This window comes from Mycothermus thermophilus (assembly GCF_041956435.1).
Source record: "Mycothermus thermophilus strain CBS 625.91 unplaced genomic scaffold VTJ04scaffold_1, whole genome shotgun sequence".
Classification (NCBI taxonomy): Eukaryota; Fungi; Ascomycota; class Sordariomycetes; order Sordariales; family Chaetomiaceae; genus Mycothermus; species Mycothermus thermophilus.
The window spans coordinates 1071271-1096970 of NW_027191427.1; the positions used below are offsets into that span (position 1 = coordinate 1071271).

The following is a 25700-nucleotide window of genomic DNA, read 5'->3' on the forward strand; positions in this document are numbered from 1 at the left end:
GTGTATAGTCCCCCTGTGCCGCGCGTTCCTCCCCTCCTCTTCGTCCTGTTCTTCTTTGATTCCCACCTGTCCCTCCTCTCCCGCGCGGATCCGATAATGCCTGTTACGACGAACTATATCTTATATCCCCTTGTTTTGCCCTCTCCTCGCACCGCCGCCACCGCTATTTATGTCTGTCTAAGTACCTACCTACCTCTCGATCGACCCACCTACCCTACATGTTTCCACAACCCACGATACGACAGTGTTTTTTATGATGGTACGAGGAAGTATTATGACAAGATGGAAGGCTTTTTTGTGGTTTTTGGTGGTTTTTCTTATTGTTGTAATTATGTTGTTTGGTTGGGAGTGTAGGTCGGTTGGTGTTGTTGTCTAGGGGAGGATGACTTGAGGGTAGGGGTTGGTTGGTTGGTTGGTTGGGGGATGGTTGGATGGTTGGATGACTGGGTACATAATGTGGACGAGGCTATTACGTGATGGTGGATGGTGGGTGGATCGGAAACGGGTGGTTTGGGGAAGAGAGGTGGTTCAGTGGTAGTGGTAGGTGGTGGTGATGATGTGGGGATATGATTGATTGATGAGCAGGGTGGTTTGTGGTTGGTTTCGTGGTGGTGTTGGTTGTTTTTTGTTTGTTGTTTTGTTGTTGTGGCGGGATAGACTTTGTTTTGAGTTTTTTCGATGATTGATGATGATGATTGATGATGACTTTGGTTGTTTTGGGGTTGTCTTTCGCAGAGTTGGTTTCCTTCCTTCCTCATCCTCCTTCTCGTCCTCCGTTCCAGTTCTGGTGTTGTTGTGTTGTGTTGTGCTCGTTCCATGTTGCGAGGCTTGGTCATCTCCGTGGTTGAGTGAGTGAGAGGGTATCTGCCCTGACGGAGAAGTGGTGTATGAAAGGTAAGTGTCCTGTCGCCTGTTGAAGTTTAATGATGTTGTCAACCTGTTGGTCGGTCCTCTCTCCCTTGTTTTCCGATCTGGTCCGGTCTAGTCCCAGCGATCTCTTTCCCTATGTTGATGTGTGGTTGTGCCGTATACATAGGTAGTTGGCTTGCGTACATAATTGTGTGACAAATCTATAATATAATTACATTTGAGATACTCATGGGTCTCGTATGTGTCTGGTCTCGTGGCTGTAACTAGAGCAGTTGGTAGATAGGTCAGGTACGTATCTGTCTGCACAAAAGAACGACTTGCTGACCGAAGCATGTCCAAATCCAAACACTTGGCCACCGGTAAATAATGGCTCTTGCTGTGACTTATGAAAGTCTCTGGTATTACTACCACAGTAGTTAGCTCCATCCTCCGGAATCGCAGAATGGTAGCACCCCCGTGGGGGCCGGAGGGGGGTTACATGGCATAGCACGGCATTGGAGTGCAGACTAGTACATACTTGGGGAGCGCGCATGTGCAACGCGGGGTTTGCCTGAAATGGCTGTCCCGAAGCACACGGTACTTATTGCTAGGTGCCGATGTCCAGTTTAAGAAGACGTTCGTCCGGGTATAGGTTGTCTTGTTGTTGCTAGTGCTGCTAACTACCTGAGCTCATGTGAACTAGGCTCCGTCCATCGATACCGCCAAGTATGTATATTCTCTCCTCCCCATCATCATGTTCTTCTTGACCCCTCCTCCGCTCAGCCTCGTAGTGCGTACTTACTTGCTAGACAGAATATCTTGCTTGAACCAACCGATCTCGTCCAAAGACTACTTTGTTCTCCTGCATGAGGCAGCAACAACAGCAACAATAAACAATGGCATCTCAGCATCCAACGATACCCAGCTTGGCTGGAACCGACGCCGTCAAGAACCAGGGACAAGTCCAACCTCAAGACTCCAACCCAAAACCAGAGGAGCCAAAGCCACCATCTACCCTCACGCCAGACGACATCCCGCGCCTCCTTGCCTCATGGAAGCTCACCCCGGGGGAGCACGAGAGGATCTTGCATGAGAAGATCCTACCTGTGGAGTTGTGGCGGTTTCTTCCCGCCTCGCCTTATTCTTCTTCACCTTCTGAACCGGGTCATGGATCTTTCACGGCCGCTTCTGTTGCTGCTGCTGCTACTTCTGGGGTAGACCAAGCGACATATCCCGCCCCAGAGGTTAAGTCGACAAGAGGCAGCAGGAACCGCCGGCCGCCGGTCGCAATCCTCGTCCTCGGACAAACCGGCGCGGGCAAAACGAGGCTTGCGCCGCGGTTATTGGGGGTTTTGGAACAGGGGCCGCCGCCGCCGCCTGGCTCTGCTCTTCCAAACCTATCTCGACAAAAACAGCAGGAGGAGGAAGGGGATGAGGCAACCGCATTAGTATCAGACGTATTCAGTGAAAACAAGAACCCACGGCCTCTCCACCTCATCGCCGACACCTACAAAGCCCACCACCCCCACTACCGGACCGCCCTCTCCCTCCTCCCCTCCCACGCCTCCCGCCTCGCCTCCGACGACGCCGCCCGCTGGCTGGAGGGCGTCATCCTCCACGCCGCCACCAGCCCATCCGGCGGTATTCTGCCTTGCTGTCATGTCTATTATCCACACCTCTCCTCATCATCATTCTCCTCCTATGAGTACCACATCAACAACAACAAACCCGACATCCTCCTCGAAGCCGCTTGCCGCTCCCCCCTCTCCACCACGCGCCTCATCACCATCCTCTCGCGCGGTGGATATACCATCCGCGCGGCTGTCCTCGCCGTGGCCTACCCGCTCAGCCGGCTCGGGGTGCTGAGCCGGTACCACCGCCGGCTGCCCGAGGCGGGGGATACGGCGCGGGGGATGCCGGCGAGGCGGTTGACGCCGAAAAAGGTGCATGATGAGAGTTGGGAGGGGTTGAGGGTTTTGGTTCAGGGGTTGGAGTTGGACTTGGAGGAGCAGGAAAATGGGAAAGGGGAAGAAGGAGAAGGAGGAAGGGTGGAAAAAGTGGTGGTGGTGAGGAGGGATGGTCGGGTTGTGTATGCCAACCATCGTTCGCAGGGGCGAGAGTACGAGAACGAGGTAGCTGGTGACCACGACCTCCCTCCAAAGAGTCCAAAGAGGAAGAGGAAATGGAAACATCCGCCAGCCGCGCTACAAGTCCTAGACCGCGAGCGCCGCCGCCGGCTGACGAGCGATGAGCGCTCCGCCGCGGAAGAGGATTTCGCGTTTCTTCGGGCGCTGGGAGATCGGAAGGTTGAGAAAGAGGTGGAGGAGATAGAGAGGATGATTGCCGAGTTGGATGGAGAGGGAGGAGGAGGAGGAGGAGAAGGAGGAGAAGGGATTAAGACATTGGATGAGGGAGAGTTTGTATGGGATGGTTTGGATGGTATTGGCAATGGTGATGATGATGATGATTGAGGTGTCATGACGTGGAGGATGTCCTGGGGGGAGGAGAGAGAGCCCGGGATGAGGCCGATCTTGTTGCCATCTCAAAGAGACAATGTCAACAAACGGTATATATACCATTCCCCTATGACTAGGTCCATCTGCCTACTCCATACTCTTCCAGCATCTCTAGTGTAATAGCTCTACGCCTTGTAGGTTCGTATTCTTCAGTGGATTCTCATTCTCCCTTCTTCCAACAACTATGTAGGTAGGTAGGCAGGCCAGGTGGCAGGGAGGTAGGTCGGCAGGCAGGAGTGGGTAATAAGTAGGCCCTCCCTCGGTGATTATCCCATCTCCAGCCAGGTGTTTCTCTCTTAGGTCATAGGCGTGAATAACAGCCGTGACATCAGGATAGGTAGGTAGGTAGAAGTAGAGGTAGGTGAGTGAAGGGAATATGTATCCCAGGCCAAAACACCCAACTCGAACCAAACCAAACCTCATCCAACACCATCCAACCATCCCGCACAACAAAAACGTAATATCGACGACAGCAATAACAACAGTAACAATAAGAAGACTCAACCAGGATAAGGACGAAGCGGAGATATAAAGAGAGCAGAGAGCAGCAACAACGACAAACAATGCCAAGGATAACAAACGAAGTCAAAAAGGCAAAGCAGAACCCAACCCAATCCAGCCCAGGCCAACCCGTCCATTTCCAATGTAAGGAAACGTAGATTGGTCAGTGGAAGGCGGGTATGTGCCTAGGTAAGGATATTCGAAATCCCCAAGCCCCAAAGTCCAAGTGTCTCCAGTTCTCCAAACCCGGAAAGAAAGCAAAAACAAATGATTGATGAACAAAACACTACAACAAACCTGAACCCATCCCAAAAACGCCAACCAACCCGACACCATTCCCATTCCCATTCCCAACCCCCGACCACCCTGAAACCAAGAACCCTTCTTCCAAAGCCTCGTTATTGTTAAACCACCAACCAACAACAGAAAAAAGAGACCGACTACACTTCCAGGTTTTCCCAGACTAATTACCCCAACACCTAGGATATAACCGAGAGAGATACGACTGTGACAAACCTCGACGACCTGACCCAGTCAAATCCTTATCCATTCATCCATCTGTCCGTACGTCCGTTCGTTCGTCCATCAGACCTTTGATCCCTGAACATGCGCGCCCATCCCCGGTTCCCCGGATCCCTTATAATAAAAAAAACGCCGACTTGAATGCATGTTCCAGTCAATCAAAGAGAAGAATAACCGGACCTGAAGGAAATTACTAGCGTAATCGCACAACCCAAAGCGCCTCATCCATCAACAGGGTGACTCGGTGACGAGAAAAACAAGAGGAAGAAATAAGCTCTCCCCTATCGTGTCGGGACATCATCTATCCATCTGAGTTGATGATGTGGTATGGTGGTGACAGTCGTGGCGGTGGTGATAATGGTGGTAGCGGTAGAGGTTGTGACAGCGGTGGTCATAATAGTATACGTCGTGATGGTGGTGGTAGCGGCGGTCATGACACAACTCAGCCCGTAATTCCAGACGGCGAGACAATTCAAGCAACGACACTCCTCGGCCTAGCATCCCCGCTGCTTCTCCTCGGCATGGTCGTCTGCTGTTGTTGCTGAAGAAGAGCCTGCTGCTGTTGTTCCCTCTGGGCCTTCTCCGCCGCGGCGATGGCCTTCATGCGCTTCCGGAGCGATGCGAGCCGGCCGTTGATCATGGTGATCACTGTTAAACAACGTCAGTTACCCGAACACATTCTCCCTCACATGTCAAAAGAGGGGCGGGAGGGAAAAAAAAAACATACTCTTCTGCACAACCGCCCGATCCTCACTACTCATCTCCCCACCACCGCTACCACCACCATTCCCAGCATCAGCAGCCGCAGCAGCCGACGTTCCCGGCGCGCCATCCTTGACTGTCGAGTTCGAGCCCGAAACCGACCCCGAAACGCGCCTCTTAGGCAAATGATCGTCATCGCTATCGAGCACCGCCTCGAGCATCCTAATCGCCGTGACGTAGCTGAGCTCGCAACCGGGCAAATCAACACTCGCAATCTCGTTGATGGCCGCCGTGCGGCTCATCTCGACAGCGCGGTCGTACATGAGCTTCTCGGCGCTGATGCCGGGCGACAAAAACACCCCGTCTGTGGCCGACGTGCTTCCCGCGACCGCGGCCGAAGCATCAGCGTCGCGCTGGCGATTGTTGGGATGGCTGGGGTGTTCCTCGGGCAGCTGCTTTTGCGCCTCGATCAGCTTGCGGCGAACCACCTCGGCCTTTTCCAGCACTTCGTTGAACCGGCCGCGCACCCACTGCACGGCCGCGTTGATCTTCAGGACCTGAGCCTGCGAGCCGTTGCTCGGGCTTCCGCTGGTCGGCGTGTGGCCGTTGGATGCCTCAGCGCGTTGCTTGCGCGACCACCACAGGCTCGCGATATCCATGGACTTGGCGAGCAGAGAAAGCGCCTTGACGTAGAGCACCAGTGCCTCTTCGGACAGCGAGACGACCGCTTCGGGAGTCAGAATCTCGTCGTCCTCGCCCATGCGGTCGGCAGGGATGCCACCGAGTCCGTGCTCCGACGATGGCGCGAGGGGGACAAGCTGCTTATACTTGACCTCGGCGAAACCGTAGACGACGTCGCTACGCGTTGCGTAGTCTTCTATGCACTGCGCAACGCGGGCGTCCTCGTCCACCGGCATACTCGGTTTGCCGTCCATGATCAGGCCGGCCGGGGCCGACGGCGTCGGGTAGGCCGGGAACGGGCTGTAGATGTGTGGTGGTGACTGGCCCTTGCCCAGGACTTGAGGCGAATACTTGAAACCAAACAGCCGAAGGCTGGCGTCCTGGATGGCCTTGGAAATAATGGAGGTGCCCGACCCAGGGCTGCTCGACAGCGCCTTGTCGTACGACGTCTTGCGGAAGTGATCACGACCCTGAGCCTTAGAAGAGTGGCTCGGATGGCCATGCTGGGTAGCGCGCCGGACGATCTGGCCGGCCTTGGGGGACAAGCCCTGCTGCTGGATTTGGTCGGCGAGCGCATTAACCTCGACGGCCGTCTTGTCGACGAAAATGTATTCGCGCTCGAGTGCCACTTCTTGAGCCGCCTTCTCCGCTTCGGTGAGCGCCCGGGCTGTGCCGGCCGAGCTGTTGGTCCTGGGTCGATTGCTCGAGGACTCTTGCGCAGGCGCAGGAGAACGAGGTGTCGGCGTTCCTCGGGCAGATGTGTTCGAATACCTCCGGGTTCTATCGACATACGAAATCGGGCGGACGGGAGCCGACGTCGACGGCTGGACAACAGTAGCACCCCGGCGTATCCCGAGCCCCTCCTCGCCTTCCTGACGGGGGGAGTAGCTCATCCTGGGACTCGGGACCCGCTCCAGAGGATTCTGCTTCACATCGATGGGGGTCGCAAGGGGTGACGAACGCCGCGGCTTGGGTGATGGAGGAACCGGCGAGTCCCGGGCCGCATCTTGAGCCTCTACGGCCCGGCGGAGCGAGGGTCTCCTCACCGGCGCCACCCCGGAATCTGCCCTGGCGCTCACTCCTCCCGGTACCGTCCCGGGAATCTCCTTGGGGATGTCGTCCTCGACGAGACCGGGGATCGGACTAACAACCACAACGTTGTTGAAAAAATCATCAAAGCTCATCCGCTCCACAGGGTTGCGCTTCAGTAAAGCCCGAATGAGCGCCTTAAGCTCCGGGCTTACGACAGCATCGCGTGGGAATCGGATTTGGTCCTCGGCGGCCTCGATCTTTCGGAGCAGCTCGACGTGGTTGCCGGCGCGGAAGGGAGGGCGCCCCGCGGCCATCTCGTACAGCACGGTGCCGACGGACCACAGGTCTGCCTTGGCGTCGTAGCGCTCATACCGGAGGATCTCGGGAGCCATGTACAAGGGGGAACCGCACAGAGTCTCGGCCAAGGTGGTGGACGGGAGAACACGGGCGAAGCCAAAGTCAGCCAGCTTCAGCATGGGCAGCGACGGCAGGCCGGCGGCGGGGGTCAACGAGTCATGGCTGGCGCTGAGGATCTGTTTGAGAAGCTTGTTGTTCTCGCGATACTGGGGCGAGGGTAGCAGCAACAGGTTTTGAGGCTTGATGTCACGGTGGATGAGGTTGGAGTTGCGCAGGAACTTGACAGCACTGGCGAGCTGCTTCAAAAAGTGTCGAATTACCACCTCGTGCAGGCCGGCGTTGGGGGCGACGGGATACTTGCGGGCCATTTCATGCGTAGCAGGGTTGGTGATGAGCTTTTCCCGCCTACGAATGAAGTAGGACAAATCACCTAGCTCGCAGTACTCCATGATGAGGTTGATGTGGGTGGCGGACTCGACGCAGTCATGCAGGGCCACGATGTGGGGATGGCGCAAGGTCTTGAGGATCTTGATCTCGCTGAACAGGTTCTCCTTGAGCTTGTGGTTGAGGCGGCCGAGCTCGACCGACTTGATGGCCACCAGGGCACCTGTCACCTTGTGGCGACCCGAGAAGACTTGGGCAAAGCTGCCCTTGCCGATCTCCTTATCGATGACGAAGTTTCCGATCGCATCTTCGGTGGCCGGCCTGGACCGCCTGGAGGATGATGTAGAGTAGGTTCGTTCGGCCATGGCTCCCTGCGACGGGCGTTGGCGAGACCAGGGAGCTGGCGGAAGAGGGAGGAAGGGGGAGGGAAAGCAGCCCGAGGGCCTACGCTATACGAAAGACGTCGGCGGCCGGTTTGATTGACATGTACATGTAAGGCGGGTTGGACGAGGATGCGTAAAGCGGCGCGCTGAGACGGGGAGCGGCGCGACGGCAGCGGGCGGCGAGGGGAGTTCAAAAGATCGGGTCAGTGAATGGTTGTGGTGTTTGTAGGTGAGCAGGCGAATGGCGGCGGCGGTGTCGTCGTCGTCGTCGTCGGTCGGGCGAGGGGCACAGGAACAGATGGGGAGGGCGCGTGCTGCCTGGCCGGCGGGACGAGGGGTCGGCAGGTATCCGATAGGACGGTACGGGCGACGGAGGTTGTCTTGGCAGCTGGTGCTGGGACGGAGGGGACCAGTGTTGTCAAGGCCAAAGGGCGCCCCCGGAGGTTGATTTATGGAAGCCTGCACACTGCGGGGTTGAGAGTGCCGGGATGATTGAGGTTGATGATGATGGCAGCCCGAGGACGGTTTGGTGGTCCGGGCGCGGAGGGGGTGGTGGCGCCAAAGGGGGTAGTATTGGGGTCAACTTGTTGAAAGTAGGGGCCGTAGGGTGCGTTGATAATCAGGTATTCGTAGGTATCAACCGGAGCCGGATGTGGCTGTTGAAGAGAGGCCGCCTCTAGCAGGGGGTGGCTATGGCAGCTGGTTCGCGGTGATATATGGAATCAAAGAAGCTCCAGGCGAAGACGAGGAGGCTCGGGTTGTCCTCGGTCAAGGCTGGGAACTCGGGGTGTTTGTTTTGTGGTGTGCCTGCAGCTGCGGCCTCGGAGAGAAAGGGACGGGCTATCAAGAAGCGATCACCCCAGGGAGGCGGCAGAGAGGGACGAGATAGTGTAAGGTTGGGGAGCAGATAGGTAGCAACGCAACCTTGCTCCACACATACGAGACATACAACACCACAGCACGGCGGCAGCAGAGCACCCACGCCTAGTGACGTCCAAGACCAAATGAATGACTCAGACAAGACGTGCTGCAGAAGGGTAAAGCGGATCGGGCCAGCGCGAGTCGTAGGACCGTATGTACTGACAATATGGATCCAGCCAAGGGCTTAGAATGAAAACAGACAGTCCTTGTGGTGTATGGTAGGCTGTATGATCTGTATGTACTGGATATGGAGAGAGGTGATGGTGTTATTGTTGGTGGTGGTGGTGGGAGCGGAGAGTGGGTGGAAGCGTGGAAGCAGAGTTCCAAAGTTGGGAAAGAGAGTGAAAAGAGAAAGGGAAAAAGAAGAGAGAGGTGAAATGCGATAACGCGGATGGGAAGGAAACCAGATGGGGCCGGGCGTTGCTTGGGTGCATGTCCCAGTGTCAGGACCAGGACTGTGAGGTGGCAGATGGACTGCAAGTGACTCGGGAGGTGGTAGCGTAGCGTCAAGTCTCCAAGTGCTGGACCGGAGCGCGGGATCGCGGTCACTGCCCGCTGTGCTTCACCAAAGAGACAGTCAGTGGAGAGGCCCAGCAGGCCCGTGGAGATGGGGAAAGATGGGGCTGACACAGTGCTCGTGATGCAAGAGGCAGAAGGGAGGCTCCACAGATGCGCGGCCGAAAGACATGCTGCATCTTGTTCCTGAATGTACCGCAGGTGGAATTACCCGCATTAAATTGCGGGGAACAGGACCCAGAGTGACCTGCAGATACATGAGTCCCATGACATCAACCACTCTCGCCCTTGGTCTGAAACGGCATTTCGCGATAAGGCTCCGCGATAACGAACGTTACTGTGGCAGCTCGGCTGTTCCGTCCGCCATCAGCGCAGGGGATCCCAACAAGTGAAGGTCCGCGTCAGTTTCATGGAAGGCCGGATCGAATGGATCGAAGCACACAAACGCCGTCTTCGATTGCATATCCATCGGCTATGACACCTGTTCCCCGACCGCGGTCGATGGGCCCGAGATGGGCTAGATAACGCGAAGCCAGGGATCTGATGGCGTTGATAGGAACCTGCCGGCGCCCTGGAACTGGAACATGCGGTGTCTGGTCTGGCCGAGGGATTGGGAGAGAGGGAGATGCACTGATGGCATTTGATTGATTGCATCCATCTCTGAGGTTAAGCTGGCTGTCCGGGCCTCACAGGGGACAGGCACAGCAGCCGTCCCGGTTTCTTCCGTCCGCTGCAGCGAGCGCAGAGAACGTGTGAAGTGAAGTGAAGCGGACGGACAGACAACCTGACTGACAATCAGATGCATCCTGATCTTCCAGGGCCATCGGCCATCAGCCATCAGGGTTCACTGGTGATGATCGATGAGGTGCTCCCATCGACCCTGTCCGAGCTCCACCAGGGCGCCCGACCCCGAGCAGCCTGTCCGGGCATCCGCATCCGCAGCATCATTCATTCTCGCTGTCTGCGTCATCATCCATCTTCTGGTGTGGAAGTGCACTCTGTTCGCGGACATGGGCACCCCATGCCGACAAAGACGAGGTGAAGAGAGCGGAGTGGACCGTGCTGAAATGTCGTCTTCTTCCCTGACCGCCTTCGCCTTCCACTGAACCACAACAAACGCCCAGGCCGGCCAGCACAACGGTTGTCGGCCGCCAGCCGTGTTTGGCCAAAGAGAACACCCCCAGAGACCGCGGTGTGAACGGAGGAGCATGGGGGATCAGTCAGGTGGTCCCAGGAACGGCTGCAACACTGCCCCACACAGTAAGTACCCGTGCAGCTTCGACATGACAAGCAGGACGATGACGGATGTTACCCCAGAGCGAAGCGGAGGCCGACCCAAGAAACACCCGACCAGACGGCCATGACGGTGTACATAGCATCCCTGCCGGGAGACGCACGCAATGATGACGGAATAAACCTTGCCGCCAGCATCAACCATCCGGTGAGGCCAGGCCATGGAATTGGACAATGGATGATTAGTAGTGTACGATGGTTCGCCATTAGCCATCCATCCCAGCCGACAGCAAACTCTTGTGTTACTCACACGGCTTCCACAAGTCCAAGTCAACCAACCCCCTGGTCGTCGACGGGTGTACATCCCCAAGATCCAAGCGCCAAGCACCAACCAGAACCGCCTCTCCGTCTGTCTGTGCCTGCCACGAAACAAACAGCCAGGACAGGACGTGGTTTTCTTCCCCGGATCTTCCCCGGAACACTTGCTGTTGCGTCTCTTTCTCCCAGGCCTTCCATCCCATGAAGGTTCGCGAATCCACCGGAGATGCAGGTCCGCAAGACGGACCGCGCCCTAAACGGCCATCAAAGCTCGAGGGAATGCCACGTTTGGTGGTAGCCTGAGGTTGTGGTGGTATGCTTTGTGTAAAGGAAAAGCTTCCCCTCCCTTCTGTGCGCGTGCCATGAGTCACAGGACTTGCTGAACAATGCCTCGATTAATCAAGTTCTTGCTCCTCCGTACCTTGTCCCTGTCCACACCGACTCCCCAGTTCAACATTGTCTGCGTGTGCTGTTCTTTGTCTTCCTAGAATCCCCCATCGCATTTCAAGGAACCAACCGCCTGGTTGGCCATGACCCCCGCGCCCTTTTTCCGCCCAAGGCTCCCCCAATCCAGGCACACAGAGATGTACATACATATGTAGGTCTGATCAGAGGTGATGATGGGTGTGGTGCCTCGCCGGACGGCGCACCTGCATGTCTCGCCCCAAGCGGAACCGTCCCAAAGAGGAAACCGAATGACAACCGCGCCCGGCCAGACAGCGAGCCCGCCACGGCACACATCAGGGACACACATGCACATGGGTGTATACGAACACACCATGGCCCAGGCCAATGAAGAGTTTGAACCTATGGCAAAGCGATATCCAGCGGATGGAAGTCCGACCTGCAGGTCGTGGTGTATGCATACATAAAACTGTGACTCTTTGGAGCCAATTGACCTGTCATCTTTTGGCGGCCTGGAAAAGAGGAACACAAACAGCATATTTATGCACACAAGAAAACCTGGACTCGGTCCTGTGTTACACGCACAGTTTCCGGGAGCTTTGGAGAGTACGTAGTGCGTAGCATACATCTCACAGATCACAGGCTGTTGGACCTCACGGAATTTCCTTGCTGGGCACACCGGGGACCTATCAAGGCTGTCGCCCTGTCATTTCTGTGGTTTACCTAGGAACAGCCTGAATCCATTCACCCTAGGTACCATACCCAGATACATACCACTCACTGAGGTACCTACCGACACAGATACTCCGTATGCCATAATAATATCCATACATCTCCCGACATATGGAGGGAAAACAGTGACGCGCACTCACCTGCAGTACTCATGCATTGAGGCCGAGGAAGACCGACACGCGGAACTCGGGCCTTTCGAGGTGCGATCCCGAAGGAGCCGGAGGATGGAAGATCTGGACCAGCAGGAGTCCTTGATAACATTGAGTGAACACTTTCACTGTGCTTTAGGATGGAGAATCTGGTGGATGAGGTAGACATCAAGAAAGCATACCGTCCTACATGATCGACTAATGGTGAGATGATGACCATCATGATCAGGATAATGATGATGGGGATGATGATGAACGACTCGTTCCCACAGCACATTATCATATCCAATCCATCAGCGACAGCGCATTCGCCAACTACAAAATGCGACATCGATATCTAGAACCTCTCATCATCACTCAGCTCCTCCTCACAAGGAATCACTCACCTCAACCAACTCTGGGTGCCTATCGAGATCAGGTACCTAACATCAACAGTATTACCATTCATCCAAAAACAATTGCTACCCATAGCGTTTGACAAAAATCGAAACCCCATGCATGAACCGACGTACACAAGAACCTGCAAAAACAACAAACCGTTTGGTCAAGCTGTCTCCTGGCTGAGACGAGACGAGGCGAGGTGAGGTGACACAAACACAACTTATTAGCCGACCTAAGCGCATTCTGCGCTCTCTGTTCTGTTGCCTGCCGGGTTCGTGGATGGTGTCGATCCTGGGGGCCAGGCCGGGATGGAACACACCTCCCTACCTAGATAGGTACCTAGATAGGCGCAACCCCCCCTCCCACTGTACCCCCGCATCGAAAATACCGGCAGGCATCCGATGAAGATATTGTTGCCTTAGAAGGTGCTTGTTTGGGGTAGTTCTGTGCATACCTGACAATAGGCAGACTGATAGGTAAATGTATATGGTTTCCTGGTTAGGAAGTCAGATACCGGCGACGATTATGACGGCGAAGACGAAGAAGATGAGCTTTTTGAGAGGGAGAGACGCACTAATGAGGAAGAGTGAGCTTTTCAGGATCGTCAATATACAGGTGCTGTACTGTGACATATCTGGTAACACAAATCCAGTTGAACACCTGATTGATCTCTGTGGTCTTGCTCACTCAAGTTCGTTGCCCTAGAGGCTGCAAACTTATTCACCCGCTCCATGGAACTTCAAGACTTCCAAGTATATCCAAAATGCATCCCATCCATTCCCATGCAGCTCTAATGCTTTCTCGCTACCCCAACGTGGGTATCATCAAACACTAATAAATGCATGCATAGGTCCCTAGGTAAGGTAGGTAACCACACGCTCACAACACCAGCCCGACCCCTTCCTCCGACCATGTCGGATGACGATGACGCCGATGATGCACCACCCCTTCCTCTGATATCCAAAACCCGGTCCCAGACACCTCTCCCCTCCTCATCAGTTTCAATTCCCTCAATGGCCCTCACTAACCTTCGCCGTCGGCAACTCCTTCAACGCCTCGCCAATCACCTTGACCGCGCTCCTCAGCTCCTCCTCGGTAATCACCAACGGGGGCGCGAAGCGAATAATATTCCCGTGCGTCGGCTTCGCTAGGACGCCCTTTTCCTTCAACAACAAGCACAAATCCCACGCTGTCCTGCCCTGCGTCTTGGACTCGTCAATCTCGACCGCATTCAGCAACCCCTTGCCCCGCACCTCCTTCACCATAGGGCTCTCAAACTTCCGCACCTCCTCCCGGAAGATATTCCCCAACCGATCCGCCTTGGCCACCAGCCCTTCCTCCTCCACCAACTCCAACGCGCGGATCGACACGGCGCATCCCAGCGGATTGCCTCCGTACGTCGACCCGTGCGTGCCCGGCTCGATGACGCCCATGACCGCCTTGTCCGCCAGGACGCAGCTGACGGGGTACATGCCGCCCGAGACAGCCTTGCCGAGGGTGACCATGTCCGGGCGGACGCCGGCCCATTCGGAGCAGAGCATGCGGCCCGTGCGCGCGATGCCGGTTTGGATCTCATCGCAGATGAGCAGGACGTTGTGTTTCTTGCAGAGGGCGTGGACTTTGGTCAGGTAGTCGTCGTCCGGGACGATGACGCCGGCTTCGCCCTGGATGGGCTCGACGATGAAGGCGGCGGTTTCGGCGCCGTGTGTGGAGAGGACCGCTTCGAGGTCCGAGATGTTGTTGTAGCGGATGGGCTGGCCCGTGGTGGGGTTGACGGCGCCGACGTGGGGCAAGTAAGGGGAGTAGTTGTCGCGCGATTCGGGGTCGAGGGAGAGGGAGATGGCGGTCATCTTGAGATGGTAAGTTAGTACGACATATAAGGAAGAAGGGAGATAATCGCGAGGAGGTCATCAACCTACCGTCCTCCCGTGAAAGTTCCCCGCGACGCTAAACACCCACGCCCGACCCTGCGGCACCCCCTTCACCTTGTACGCCCACTTCCTCGCGATCTTGACCGCCGTCTCGACGGCTTCAGCACCCGTGTTCATCGGCAGCACCATGTCGTAGCCAAACATCTTGCGCATCTTCTCGGCCCAGACGGGGAACACGTCGTTGTGGAAGGCGCGTGAGCTCAGCGTCAGCCGCGAGGCCTGCTCCGTCAGCGCCTTGACCAGCTCCGGGTGACAGTGGCCCTGGTTGACGGCGCTGTAGGCGGACAGGAAGTCGATGTAGTGCTTCCCCTCCGGGTCCCAGACGTGGACGCCCTGGGCGCGGGCAAAGACGACGGGTAAGGGGTGGTAGTTGTGGGCGGCGTACTCGTGCTCGGCGGCGATGGCAAGCTTGGTGGAGGAGGCGTGGTAGCGGTCTGCCGCGAGAGAGGAGGGGGCTTTCGGGGAGTCGGCGTGGGGAGCCATGGTGGATGTTGAGATAGTTGGTGTTGTACGTATGTCAGTGTTGTCGTCGAGGTGTTGGAGGAGAGGTGGCGGTCAATGCCTGGTGCAGTCAAGTCAGGTACCTATGAAAGGTAGGTAGATCCCCCGCCAAGAGAGCAATGGATAAAGACAATAATAAAGACACTTGGTTTAGACAAGACAAGGCAAATCTAACCAGTCAATTGAGCTAAACTCTACACTTGTTGAAGAGGAGAAACACAAGACAGTCGGATACACGAGCTCGGGCCGGAGACAGACAGGTTATAAACGGAGGTCGGGAGTCTTGCCCCTCGGGCGGACCATCCCCCCGGCACCCAAGTCAACCAAGTCGGGGAGCCAAGAGCGGGCTGGAGTTGCAGCGCCCCGCCGAAACGGGTCTGTCACCCGCTGTCTGCCGCTGTCTCGGGCTGCCAGATGACGGCAATGACCCTCTCACGTGGGGTCAGAGATTACCTATCGTGATATCCCTGTTCTATGCCGACACAGAGCGGCGTTGACGACGAATATTAGTACATGATGGTCCTGGAGGCTGGGTTCCATGACGAGACTCCTGGTTCATGTTCGCCACTGGTAGTATTATAGAACTGTCATGGTGGTGATACTTGTGCTACAGATTACGTACTGGCATGTCATCCATACGAGATGTCATTGCTCTGGGAAGGGGTTCTCAGAGTGCTCTACTAAGACAAGCAATGGGAGGAAAACCAACAATGTCTCTGTTCCTCGCCTAAAGGTCCCTATGACGTGTGTATCTGGAGTTTGTGGATGCAGCTTGTCCCCCGCGGCAAGTAACGGCAGGACACGGCAAACAGGCAAATGTGGACCCGCTTACTCTCGCCCCGCATCAAGGTTGACCAATCACAGGGTTGATGTTTCCAACAAAGAAGATAACCCTAACCCGGAGCCAGTCTACCTGACACCATCTTCCACCTACACCTGTATCCAAACACGAGCCAAACATCAAGAGGTCACCCGAGGAAGCGTTGAAGAGGCCAGAGTTTATGTCCTTAGCCGTAAGTTCTCTAGAATAGTGGGAATGTTCATGACGGGGTGCGAACATGAAAGTGAGAATGAGCAGCGGAAGAACCAATCCATCCAAGCTCCTACAAAGCAAGGAGGACGTTTTGCTGGAGTCAATGGACTCGAGGTTTAGGAGATACAAGTGATATCCCATTTGCTATGTGGCTCAGAATAGACCTAGGTACTTGATATTCAGCATTCAAGCTAGGTGTCTGGCTCTCGACACACTCAATGCTCTTCATGTTTGCAGCAACGATGGCCAGCAAGGTTCCCGGGACCCACAAGATAGCTCTCCCATCCAATCAAGAGGATGGACGGCCTGAGCTCCACCCTTTTTCGACATCATCCCAGCTCGAGCAGAGCACTCCTCGTTCATGAGATTCTCCTTCCACCAAACACGAGTAGGCCAATTTCGATACATCACGCCGGACACCGGACACAATGGACTCGGACACGCCTCCAACCGGCACCGGGTCGGCTGCCGAAGCCCAACCTCGGGCCGGCGAGCTGCGACAGCGCCAGAAGATGCCTCCAACATTATCCAAGTCAGACCTCGCTCTTGCATCTCCCGACGCAAAGACACCGGGACAACTGCTTCATGCCCAAGTTGCCGCAGCCCAGATCAGCGACATACTCAATGTCCTGCTCATGTTTCGCTTCATCAATGCCCTCTGTGTCCGCACCTTTTTCCAGCCAGACGAGTATTTCCAGGCCCTCGAGCCCGCCTGGGATATGGCCTTTGGCAACAGCAGCGGCGCATGGTTGACTTGGGTATTGAAACTTATAATTTTATAATCAATCAAATGAATGGACCCGGAACTGACTCTGCCAGGAATGGCATCACCAATTGCGCTCCTCCTTGCATCCCGCCATCTTCGCCGTGGCCTACAAGGCCGTAGACACCGTCATGGCTGCCATGAACCTTTACCCGCCCTTCAAGGCCCTGATGCTGGTGACCCTGCCTGGTGCCTTGCAGTCTGTGTTTGCTGCCCTGGGAGATTTTTATACCTGGAAGCTTGCCATGGACATTTACGGTAGAGCGAGCAATGCCCCATGGGCTGCTGTCAGTTAACTGCCTCGCGATCCCTTTGTACTTCTGGGATGCTGACTCGCTCCAGCTGTGGATGACCGTCCTCAACCCCTGGCAGTGGTACTGCTCGACCAGGACCTTTTCCAACTCTCTCGAGACTACCTTGACCATTGCTGCCCTGTGCTACTGGCCGTGGGAACTGCTCGCTGGTGGCGATGCCCATAACACGCCCGCCCAGCTGCAGAAGGACCGGGTCAAGAGGTTCGAAATCCTGTTATGATCAGATGGCCCTAGATTGCCCAGGCTGACTTGACACACAGTCTCCGGATATCTCTCGTGCTTGCTGCAGTCGCTGTCTTGCTTCGTCCGACCAACTTGCTCATCTGGCTCGTCGTGCTTGGGTTTACCCTCTCCAGCCTGGCTTCTGCCGGCCGGTGGTCCCAAAACCTGCCAACTCTTCTGGTTCTGCTCCGAGAGATTCTCCTCTGCGGACTGTCCGTCCTGACCATCTCTCTCGTCTGCGACCGCCTCTATTTCGGCTTCTGGACCTTCCCTCCCTACAAGTGGCTGTACTTCAACATCTCCCAGTCCCTCGCCGTTTTTTACGGCCACATGCCCTGGCATTACTACCTCTCTCAAGGCATCCCGCTCCTCACAACCACCTTCCTCCCCTTCGTCCTCGTCGGCCTTTACAAAGCCGCTAAATCATCACCATCCACCAAACCCCAACAAGAACCCGTCCTCCAGCCCTTCACCCTCCGCACACTCGCCGCCGCAACCCTGACCGTGCTCACAATCCTCTCCTTTATCTCCCACAAAGAAGTCCGCTTCATTTACCCGCTCCTGCCCATCCTGCACATCCTCGCAGCCCCCTACATCTCGGCATTCTTCACCCAACCCGAGCCCGCCGCCGCCAGCGCCTCCTCAGCAACCCCCGGCGGCGGCGGTTCTCGTCCAAACAACCAACGCGTTTCCTTCCGCCACACTCTCGCCCTCACAAACCTCCTCTCTCTCAACCTCCTCATCGCGGGCTATCTGTCCCTTTACCACCAACCCGCGCCGCTGTCCGTCCTGACCTTCTTGCGAGGCGAGTTTGAGCGTCTCCACCCGGACGCGCTGCATCTCGGCGCCACCGCCGCCGCCAATCCCAGCCATACCGGTGGTGGTGGTGCAGGCGATGACCTAGAATTGTTCGCCCTGTTCTTGACCCCATGCCACTCCACCCCCTGGCGCTCGCACCTCGTCTACCCCGCCCTGCGCGCGCGCGCGCTGACGTGCGAGCCGCCCTTGCACACCGCCCCCGGGTCGGTGGAAAGGCAAGAGTACCTGGATGAGGCGGATCGGTTTTACCTCCGCGATTCTCGGGGAGACACGTATGGGGTAAGGTTTTTGAAAGAGGAGCTGTGGCCTGGCCTTTCATCCTCGGATGGATCGACAACAACAACGACGGCGCAAAAAGGTGGGGAGGAAATACCGCGGTACATCGTCGGCTTTGAAGGGATCGAAAAGGTTTTGAAGAGGTTTTTTGAGGGAGGACAAGAGCAGGAAGGGGCGCCAGGAAGCAAGATGGGAGTGAAACTCAAAAAAGTCTGGTCGGCCTGGAACGGGGCGTTTAATGAGGATTGGCGGAGGAGGGGGAGGTTGGTGGTTTGGGATACCGGGGTCTATCCTGATCCAAAGAGGGAGGGGAAAAAGGAATAATGTAGCGGTGGAGATGGATATAAATACATGTGCTTACTGTGTAGGTGGCTGCGTGATGGGTCGGGAGGTTGTAAAACATGGGGTTCTGTGTCTGGGTGTTTCTGAGTATTGCTTTGAAACGTTGTGATGCTGTGCTTTCCGGGTTGTGTAGATGCTTAAATACCCAGGTAGGTAAGATACTTAAATCTTCTATGGCGGATGGGGTGTCTACATGCTTGTACATCCTTTCCCCAGATATGAGATGTTGGAGGAGGGTCCTTCTATATTATGTACAATACTTAAGCTGTCAATAGTAAAAATGCAACAGGTAGCAGGACAGCAGCTTCCACCACCAGGTTGCTTACCTCAGTCTGGGCTTGTTGTCCAAGTTGCTTGCCTACATCCACCAGACGCAACAAGTCAGGTACCGTATATATTTATCTGCTTTGAATAAAAAGTTTAAGTTGCCCCTCCAGTCCAATCATTGTCTGCCATAGGCACAGGGCGCCGAGGTACTCCAATAACTTTCACACTCTCACACTCATACAACACAATCTCAATCAGTCAAACAGCAGGAAACAAAAAACAACGCTATCCCATTCAATCCACCCTTTATCCTCACCCAACCTCAGCTTATATCATCACCACGACCCTCTTACTCTCATCCTCCTCAAATCCCCTCCCTACTTCCAACCTCAACCCCCTGACGAGAGAGTAGGAGCAAAACACAAAGAGTGTGAGATCACGACCTCGCAGCCTCCAACTCCAGCTCCAGCTGTCGGATTCTCTCGCTCTGCTCCACGCTGCCCTGCCCAACCCTCTTCTTGAGCGTCTCGACCTCGTTGGTCAGGCGGGCAATCAGCTGCGTCTGCGCGGCGATCTGCTCGCTCTGCTGCGCCATGACGCGCGTCTGCTGCTCGAGGAGCTGCTTGATCTCGCTCAGCGAGGCCTCGACGACGGCCGGGCTCTGCGGGGGTTGTTGCTGTGGGGCGAGAGTGGACGAGGTGGTGGTGGTAGTGGTAGTGGTGATGGGACCGGGGGACTTGATTGCTGGAGAAGGGGTAGGCTTGGAGGGTTGTGCGGATGAGGTGGTGGCGATGGGTTGGGGTTTGCTGGCTGTGGCGGCGGTGGTGGTGATTGAGGATGAAGAGGTGGAGCGGATCGGGACGGTGGTTGTGCTGCCGCTGGTGCTGCGGGGTGCGGGGCGCGAGACCTCTTCGAAGCTGGACGTCTCGGCGCCGTCGTCAACTTCCTCCACCTCTTCGGCGTCCTTGAATTTGTTGGCCGCGGCGGAGATGGAGGCCTTTTGGTCGGCGACGGACACTGGAGCACGGGCCGGAGCAGCAGCCGGAGCCGGAGCAGGTTCGGGCTCCTTCTTGGCTGGGGCCGGCGCCGGCGCGGGAGCAGCAGCGGCGGGCGGCTTGTAATCAGCCGGGACTTCGACCGGGGCAATGCCGTCGTAGACGCTTTGCAGGTCGATCTTGGGCGGGAGGGCCGTCTTTCCGTCGAACCATTCCTTGGCGGACAGCCCGGGCTTGAGGCCGGTGGCGGGAGGGAAGATGTCGGATTGGAAGGTCTCGGCGCGGCGGGGCACGGTGAAGGAGATGGGCTCGATGTAGGTGTCGTTGACGGTCTTGTAGGCGCGCATGACTTCGTTTTCGTGGACGTTGATACCGCGGCGGGGGATGAACGCGATGCCGCGCTGCGGGTCCGAGGACTTGTACTCGGACAGGAACTCGAATTTGTCGTTTTCGTACTCGAAGTAGCGGATGTTGCCATCGCTGGAGAACCATTAGCATCCTGGTCTGTTCCGAGATTTGTCCAACAACACGCGCGCGCAAACTTACCCCTTACCGGCAAGATACAGGCAGTTGGACCCATCATCTGAACGCTTGGTTAGCATCGACTCACGCCTTACAGGAACCAACACTCAATGTTGAACAATACTCACCCCAGAAGGGCATGCAAACGCCCGAAATCGAGTCCAAGGACGTAAAGCCACCGATAGGGTCCTTCCGACCCGGCTCCCACAGGCCAATCTGGCGCTCGCTCATCCTCGAGAAACCCGTCGTGGCGATCCTGTTATGCTCGCCCATCCAGACGGCACGGCTATTCTTGGCGCCCTCGTGGCCGGGGTACTCGTGGACGGGCTTCTCCTGGCGCACGTCCCAGACGCGCAGCTTCTTGTCGCGCGAAGTGGTGACCAGCATGGCGCCATTGGCGCTCCATGACAGGCTCTGCACGACGTCGGGGTGTCTGAGGGTCAGGCCGGTCTGGCCGGTGGTGATGTCCCAGATGCGGATGGTCAGGTCGCCCGAGGAGGAGGCCAGGACGTTGGCGGCGGCGGGGTTGAAGAGGACGTGGCCGACTTTTCTGGTCCGGTGTGAGTATTACGGGATGTTGAAGGGTTGTGAGGGGTAATATGATGGTAGACAGTACCTCGAATGGCCGCCCAGCTTGCTCACGGGAGAGACATCGGGGATGACCTCAGCGTCGACGTAGAGAGTAAAATCCTTGGGCACCTCCCAGATGAAGACCTTTCCATCGTCCGAGGCAGAGGCGATGATGCGGTCGTTGAAGGGGTTCCAATCTGTGTCGAGCACAGGGGCAGTGTGGCCTCGGAAAAGGGGTATTTGGTCGGGCAGCTTTCCGCGCTCGTTGAGGGGAATGACGGCGAAGGCACCGCCGCCTCCAGACTCCCAGTTGACCGAGAGGTATTCGGGGTTCACCTAAGTAGCAGCGGTGAGGCGCGGTTAGCTAGCTGTCGGCCCCAACGTGGAGTAGGAGGTGGGAATGTTGGTGTATAAGGAGGTAGGTACCTTGACCAGGTTGGTGTCCCAGGCATTGCGGCTGATATGGAGGTTGTCATAGCAGAATTCCTTCTTTGTGGGCTTCCCGAAGACGTGTCCTGGAGGGCATTGTCAGCGACCGAGCTCGAGCGCTGGAGATGACCCGAAGGTGTTGGGGAGACGGACGGTATTTGGACGCGCGCACAAATCGGCCAGCCATTGGGTCGGTATTTCAAGACGCAGATGCCAGGACGAGGGAAAGCAGGTTGGACTCGAAAATGTTTGTTTGAGGAGATGTCAAAGTCAGGGGCAACGACAATGTTGAAGAGTTCAAAGTGGTCGTGAGTAGGAGATTCAGCGGGTTCAGGTTGCGGGCAGCAGCTTAGGCTGGCGAGGCTGACCCTGGGCGGCGGTAGACGCGGTCATTGGTTTCATTGGGCCTTGTCTTCAGCAGTTGACAGGCCGCCTCAGGGGTTCACTTCCCCGCCATTGTCGACATCCCGACAAAGCGGACAACCCATCAAAAAGGCGGTTTGTTTTTGCTATCTTCCTTTTTTGATATCCAAGGACCTCCTACCTCTCTAAAGGCTGCATGGTTCTTGGGTCGTCAGATTTTAACCATAATTCAAATAGTATCAGTCAAGGAAGGACCTGAATGAAAAGGGGCAAAACATTCACCCCGAGTCCAGGTTCCTGTCCCACTTCCCGCCAAGCACCTCCCCACCATTGCACCCCGCGATAACCCCGAGCTCCGATCTGTTCCACCACACAAGGTCGACTGGTGTAGTGGTTATCACGTCTCGTTCACAAAAAGTGAATTTGCTGGGTTCTTCCCACCGAGAAGGTGCCAGGTTCGATCCCTGGGTCGATCATTGCTTTTGCTGTTCTTTTTTGTGTTTTTCTGCTGCGGACCAGCCTCATTTTGCATTTCAGAGATTTGGACATTGACTCGATAGTTGCTCAAAAATCGAGTCGAGGCACAAAGAGCGCGCATCCTGGAGAACTTCCCAGTCCACTTAGGCCCAAAGGTTCGTCTCTATGTATACCCTAACCCTGCACTAATCATGCCTTCATAGAGTCGATATCTTCTCTTCTTTCATTGTCCCTTTTCTCATTTATGAATTGCACATTAAGTTTTGGTCTGCTGTTTGAATTTTTACTTCATTTGTATTTATTTTTGTTTTACTTACATTCTTTTTTGTGTCAAACTCAGTGTTTGATCTGATACTTATGCCAAAAAACCCTGGAACTATGAGCATAAGGTCAAGGGTTGTGCACGGGCCATCGACGCGCTCCAATGCGATGGACAACCGCGACTGCAATCGTTCATCACTTCTTCCTCTTACACGGGCCAGAGTTTGGGGAGCTTCAACATCAACACATCGACAATCTGAAACTCTGGGTTTCAAAATTCCCATCAGTCAAGATCGGGTCGCGCACAATTGACCAATATTTTCTTGCCTGAGGTCATTGACGGTCACTTTTTATCTGGCGTGGGGCTTGGGTTGTTCAACTTGGGCCATTGCAGCACAGCACAGCACAGAGAAACAAAAGAAGAAAGCATCGTTCTTGTGCCAAATGCATCTCATTGACAGCCCATCATCGCCACCATCATAACCTCATAGCACATCACTGCTTCTGCTCATCTCCCTTTCGCCATGGCCTACGAAGGCAGGGACCACGGCGACAAGGGCTTTGGAGGAGGAGGCGGCGGAGGAGGACATGATGGACCTCCGCGAGTTAGAGGAAGACGTAAGTTGAACCATGAAGTTGTAGGGAATGGATTGCCATGGGACTGGCATTTCCATCTCTCTCGGAGAACGCACATCCCCCAGCCTTCCCAATCCTCCGCGACCTTCTCTGTCTCTTGCTGCCTCTCAGACTCCCCTCCGCGACACAACTCTCCTCCCTGACACAACTCCCCTCTGACTTGGTTGAACACTGGAGTCGGTCACGAAATACAAAATGCGTCCCACGCTGTTGAGAAAGATGCTAACTCATGATCCCCAAGGCCCTGTCACCGACTATGGTGCCACCGTCGTCCACTGGATGCGCCGTCGCCAGCCCCGATACATGGGCTCATATTCCGGCGAGGTTGAGCGACCCAGCATCAGCTATATCGTCGATGTAGGTTGCTCCATCTTGGTCCCTTCGCCCGGGAACTCATGACTGACCGACCACTCCCAGATGCTTCCTCCCCATGCCAGGACAACCAGCCCGGCAGATTCAGTACCTTCACGTCACCTCCACTCATCACTCAACAAGATCAAACACCCCATCAATGTGGTCCGATGGACTCCTGAGGGCCGCCGGCTGTTGACAGCCTCGAGCAGCGGCGAGTTCACCCTTTGGAATGGCACTGGTTTCAACTTCGAAACCATCATGCAGGCCCACGACTCAGCCATCCGCGCCCTGGCATATTCTCACAGCGACGACTGGCTGGTTTCGGCCGACCATGACGGCATCATCAAGTACTGGCAGCCCAATTTCAACAATGTCGAGAGCATCCGAGGCCACTCAGACCCGATCCGCGACTTGGCTTTCAGCCCCACCGACGTCAAGTTTGTCACGGCGTCCGATGACTCGACCCTCAAAATCTTCGACTTCGCTGCTGGCGCTGCAGAGACCACGCTGACCGGTCACGGCTGGGACGCGAAAAGTTGCGACTGGCATCCCACCAAGGGATTGATCGTCTCAGGATCCAAGGACCATTTGGTCAAGCTCTGGGATCCTCGGACAGGCCGCTGCTTGACCACACTGCACGGCCACAAGAACACCATCACTAAAACTCTGTTTGAGAGGATACGCGGCCAATGCCTGGCCACTTCGGCCCGTGACCAGACAGCTCGCGTTTTCGATCTCCGAATGATGCGCGACGTCCTCCTCCTGCGCGGCCACGAGAAGGACATTTCGACCCTGACCTGGCATCCCGTCCACCCCAACCTCCTCAGCACAGGCGGTTCCGACGGTGCCCTCTTCCATTACCTTCTCGACGAACCAAACACGCCCCCGGGCCAAGGCCCATCCATCTCGCCCTACGACAGCCCCGACCCCGCCTCTGCCCCAGCGCAGATCATCTATCCAGCCCACAAAATCCCCTATGCCCACGACTTCGCCATCTGGTCCCTTGACTGGCACCCGTTGGGTCACATCCTCGCTTCCGGCTCCAACGATCGCATCACGCGCTTCTGGGCTCGCGCGCGTCCAGGCGAAGCTGACCGGTTCAACGACCGCTACCACATCGGCGAAGCCGCCGCCGAAGCCCAAGGAACCTGGGACCGCCGCGGCCACCGGCACATGCGCCAAGTCGAAGAAGAGCAAGAACTCCAAGACGAAATGGACGGCCTCGTCGATCAAAAGATGCCCATCCGCAGCCAAACCACCTCCACCACTGCTGCCGCTACCGGAGCAGGCGGCGCAGCTATCCCACCACCAGGCACCCTTCCCGGCATCCCCGGCCTTCCCGGCCTTCCCGGTCTACCAGGCCTCATCCCCCCTCCCCCGCCGCCCACCAGCTCCGCGGCCGGCGCCAGCACAACAACCCCATCCTCCTCCTCCGCCCCTCCTCCCCTCCCCTTCCCCCTACCACCCGGCATCATCCCCCCGCCGCCTCCTCCAGGTCTAGCCATCGACCCGAAAAACCCGCCCGATTTCGCCGCCATCGCGGAGATGATGAAAAAAGCCGGCATCGTCCCGCCTCCTCCGCCCCCTCCGGGCTTGCTGCCTCCGGGCCTGATCCCCCCGCCCCCGCCTCAATTGGCCGCTGCTGCGGCGGCTGGGTTGGGCGCGATCCCTCCGCCGCCGCCGCAGCTGGCTGCTGCGCTGGCTAAGGCGGGAGTTCCTCCTGCTCCCGGGGCCGCTGGAGCTGGAGCTGGTGCCGGTGCTGCGGCGAGCAAGGATGGAAGTGGAAGGAGAAGGGCGCCGTTGCCGAGTCAGGAGGAGGAGTTGAGGATGGAGCAGAGTAAGGGGCATTATACAAGGGCGAGATAAGTGGAGGGTTGTTACGGTAGTGGGAAAGAGGAGTTGGGGGGGAAGAAGTTGGGAAGGTTGTGTGGGTGGACTGAGGGATGGGATGGGTTTCTAGAAACAAGATGGTGAAGGAGATGTTGGGAGGTGGAAGATGCGGTTTTTGTTTGCTGCGAGAGGAGGAGGGGAGAGGAAGGTGGA

General features: G+C 56.4%; 10 protein-coding genes and 1 non-coding gene across 11 annotated transcripts; 4 read left to right on the plus strand and 7 right to left on the minus strand.

Moving 5' to 3' along the window:
• Nucleotides 1-329: 329 nt before the first annotated feature.
• VTJ04DRAFT_375 (uncharacterized protein) lies at nt 330-818 on the minus strand (the record flags this gene model as incomplete). Its single annotated transcript, XM_069361684.1, has 1 exon — nt 330-818. The coding sequence occupies one exon, from the start codon at nt 816-818 to the stop codon at nt 330-332; it is 489 nt and encodes a 162-aa protein (XP_069222985.1).
• A 927-nt stretch (nt 819-1745) lies between these two features.
• On the plus strand, nt 1746-3320 carry VTJ04DRAFT_376 (uncharacterized protein; the record flags this gene model as incomplete). Its single annotated transcript, XM_069361695.1, has 1 exon — nt 1746-3320. One exon carries the CDS (start codon nt 1746-1748, stop codon nt 3318-3320), a length of 1575 nt encoding a protein of 524 aa, XP_069222986.1.
• Nucleotides 3321-3476: 156 nt separating this feature from the next.
• Nucleotides 3477-3806, minus strand: VTJ04DRAFT_377 (uncharacterized protein; the record flags this gene model as incomplete). Its single annotated transcript, XM_069361706.1, has 1 exon — nt 3477-3806. The coding sequence occupies one exon, from the start codon at nt 3804-3806 to the stop codon at nt 3477-3479; it is 330 nt and encodes a 109-aa protein (XP_069222987.1).
• A 144-nt stretch (nt 3807-3950) lies between these two features.
• Nucleotides 3951-4822, minus strand: VTJ04DRAFT_378 (uncharacterized protein; the record flags this gene model as incomplete). The annotated part of the gene is made up of 3 exons (XM_069361717.1): nt 3951-4391; nt 4458-4568; nt 4685-4822. The coding sequence occupies 3 exons, from the start codon at nt 4820-4822 to the stop codon at nt 3951-3953; spliced, it is 690 nt and encodes a 229-aa protein (XP_069222988.1).
• A 38-nt stretch (nt 4823-4860) lies between these two features.
• Nucleotides 4861-7909, minus strand: VTJ04DRAFT_379 (uncharacterized protein; the record flags this gene model as incomplete). Its single annotated transcript, XM_069361728.1, has 2 exons — nt 4861-5036; nt 5116-7909. 2 exons carry the CDS (start codon nt 7907-7909, stop codon nt 4861-4863), a joined length of 2970 nt encoding a protein of 989 aa, XP_069222989.1.
• An 84-nt stretch (nt 7910-7993) lies between these two features.
• On the minus strand, nt 7994-9950 carry VTJ04DRAFT_380 (uncharacterized protein; the record flags this gene model as incomplete). The annotated part of the gene is made up of 4 exons (XM_069361740.1): nt 7994-8321; nt 8393-8583; nt 8673-9006; nt 9925-9950. 4 exons carry the CDS (start codon nt 9948-9950, stop codon nt 7994-7996), a joined length of 879 nt encoding a protein of 292 aa, XP_069222990.1.
• A 3642-nt stretch (nt 9951-13592) lies between these two features.
• On the minus strand, nt 13593-14996 carry VTJ04DRAFT_381 (uncharacterized protein; the record flags this gene model as incomplete). Its single annotated transcript, XM_069361751.1, has 2 exons — nt 13593-14432; nt 14502-14996. 2 exons carry the CDS (start codon nt 14994-14996, stop codon nt 13593-13595), a joined length of 1335 nt encoding a protein of 444 aa, XP_069222991.1.
• A 1479-nt stretch (nt 14997-16475) lies between these two features.
• VTJ04DRAFT_382 (uncharacterized protein) lies at nt 16476-18765 on the plus strand (the record flags this gene model as incomplete). Its single annotated transcript, XM_069361762.1, has 4 exons — nt 16476-16805; nt 16867-17097; nt 17153-17325; nt 17385-18765. 4 exons carry the CDS (start codon nt 16476-16478, stop codon nt 18763-18765), a joined length of 2115 nt encoding a protein of 704 aa, XP_069222992.1.
• Nucleotides 18766-19486: 721 nt separating this feature from the next.
• Nucleotides 19487-21753, minus strand: VTJ04DRAFT_383 (uncharacterized protein; the record flags this gene model as incomplete). The annotated part of the gene is made up of 6 exons (XM_069361773.1): nt 19487-20525; nt 20592-20628; nt 20696-21117; nt 21184-21473; nt 21564-21652; nt 21720-21753. The coding sequence occupies 6 exons, from the start codon at nt 21751-21753 to the stop codon at nt 19487-19489; spliced, it is 1911 nt and encodes a 636-aa protein (XP_069222993.1).
• Nucleotides 21754-22305: 552 nt separating this feature from the next.
• On the plus strand, nt 22306-22405 carry VTJ04DRAFT_t5. The gene has a single exon. It is a non-coding gene; the product is annotated as a tRNA-Val (tRNA).
• Nucleotides 22406-23191: 786 nt separating this feature from the next.
• VTJ04DRAFT_384 (uncharacterized protein) lies at nt 23192-25523 on the plus strand (the record flags this gene model as incomplete). The annotated part of the gene is made up of 3 exons (XM_069361783.1): nt 23192-23285; nt 23545-23660; nt 23721-25523. 3 exons carry the CDS (start codon nt 23192-23194, stop codon nt 25521-25523), a joined length of 2013 nt encoding a protein of 670 aa, XP_069222994.1.
• Nucleotides 25524-25700: the final 177 nt, after the last annotated feature.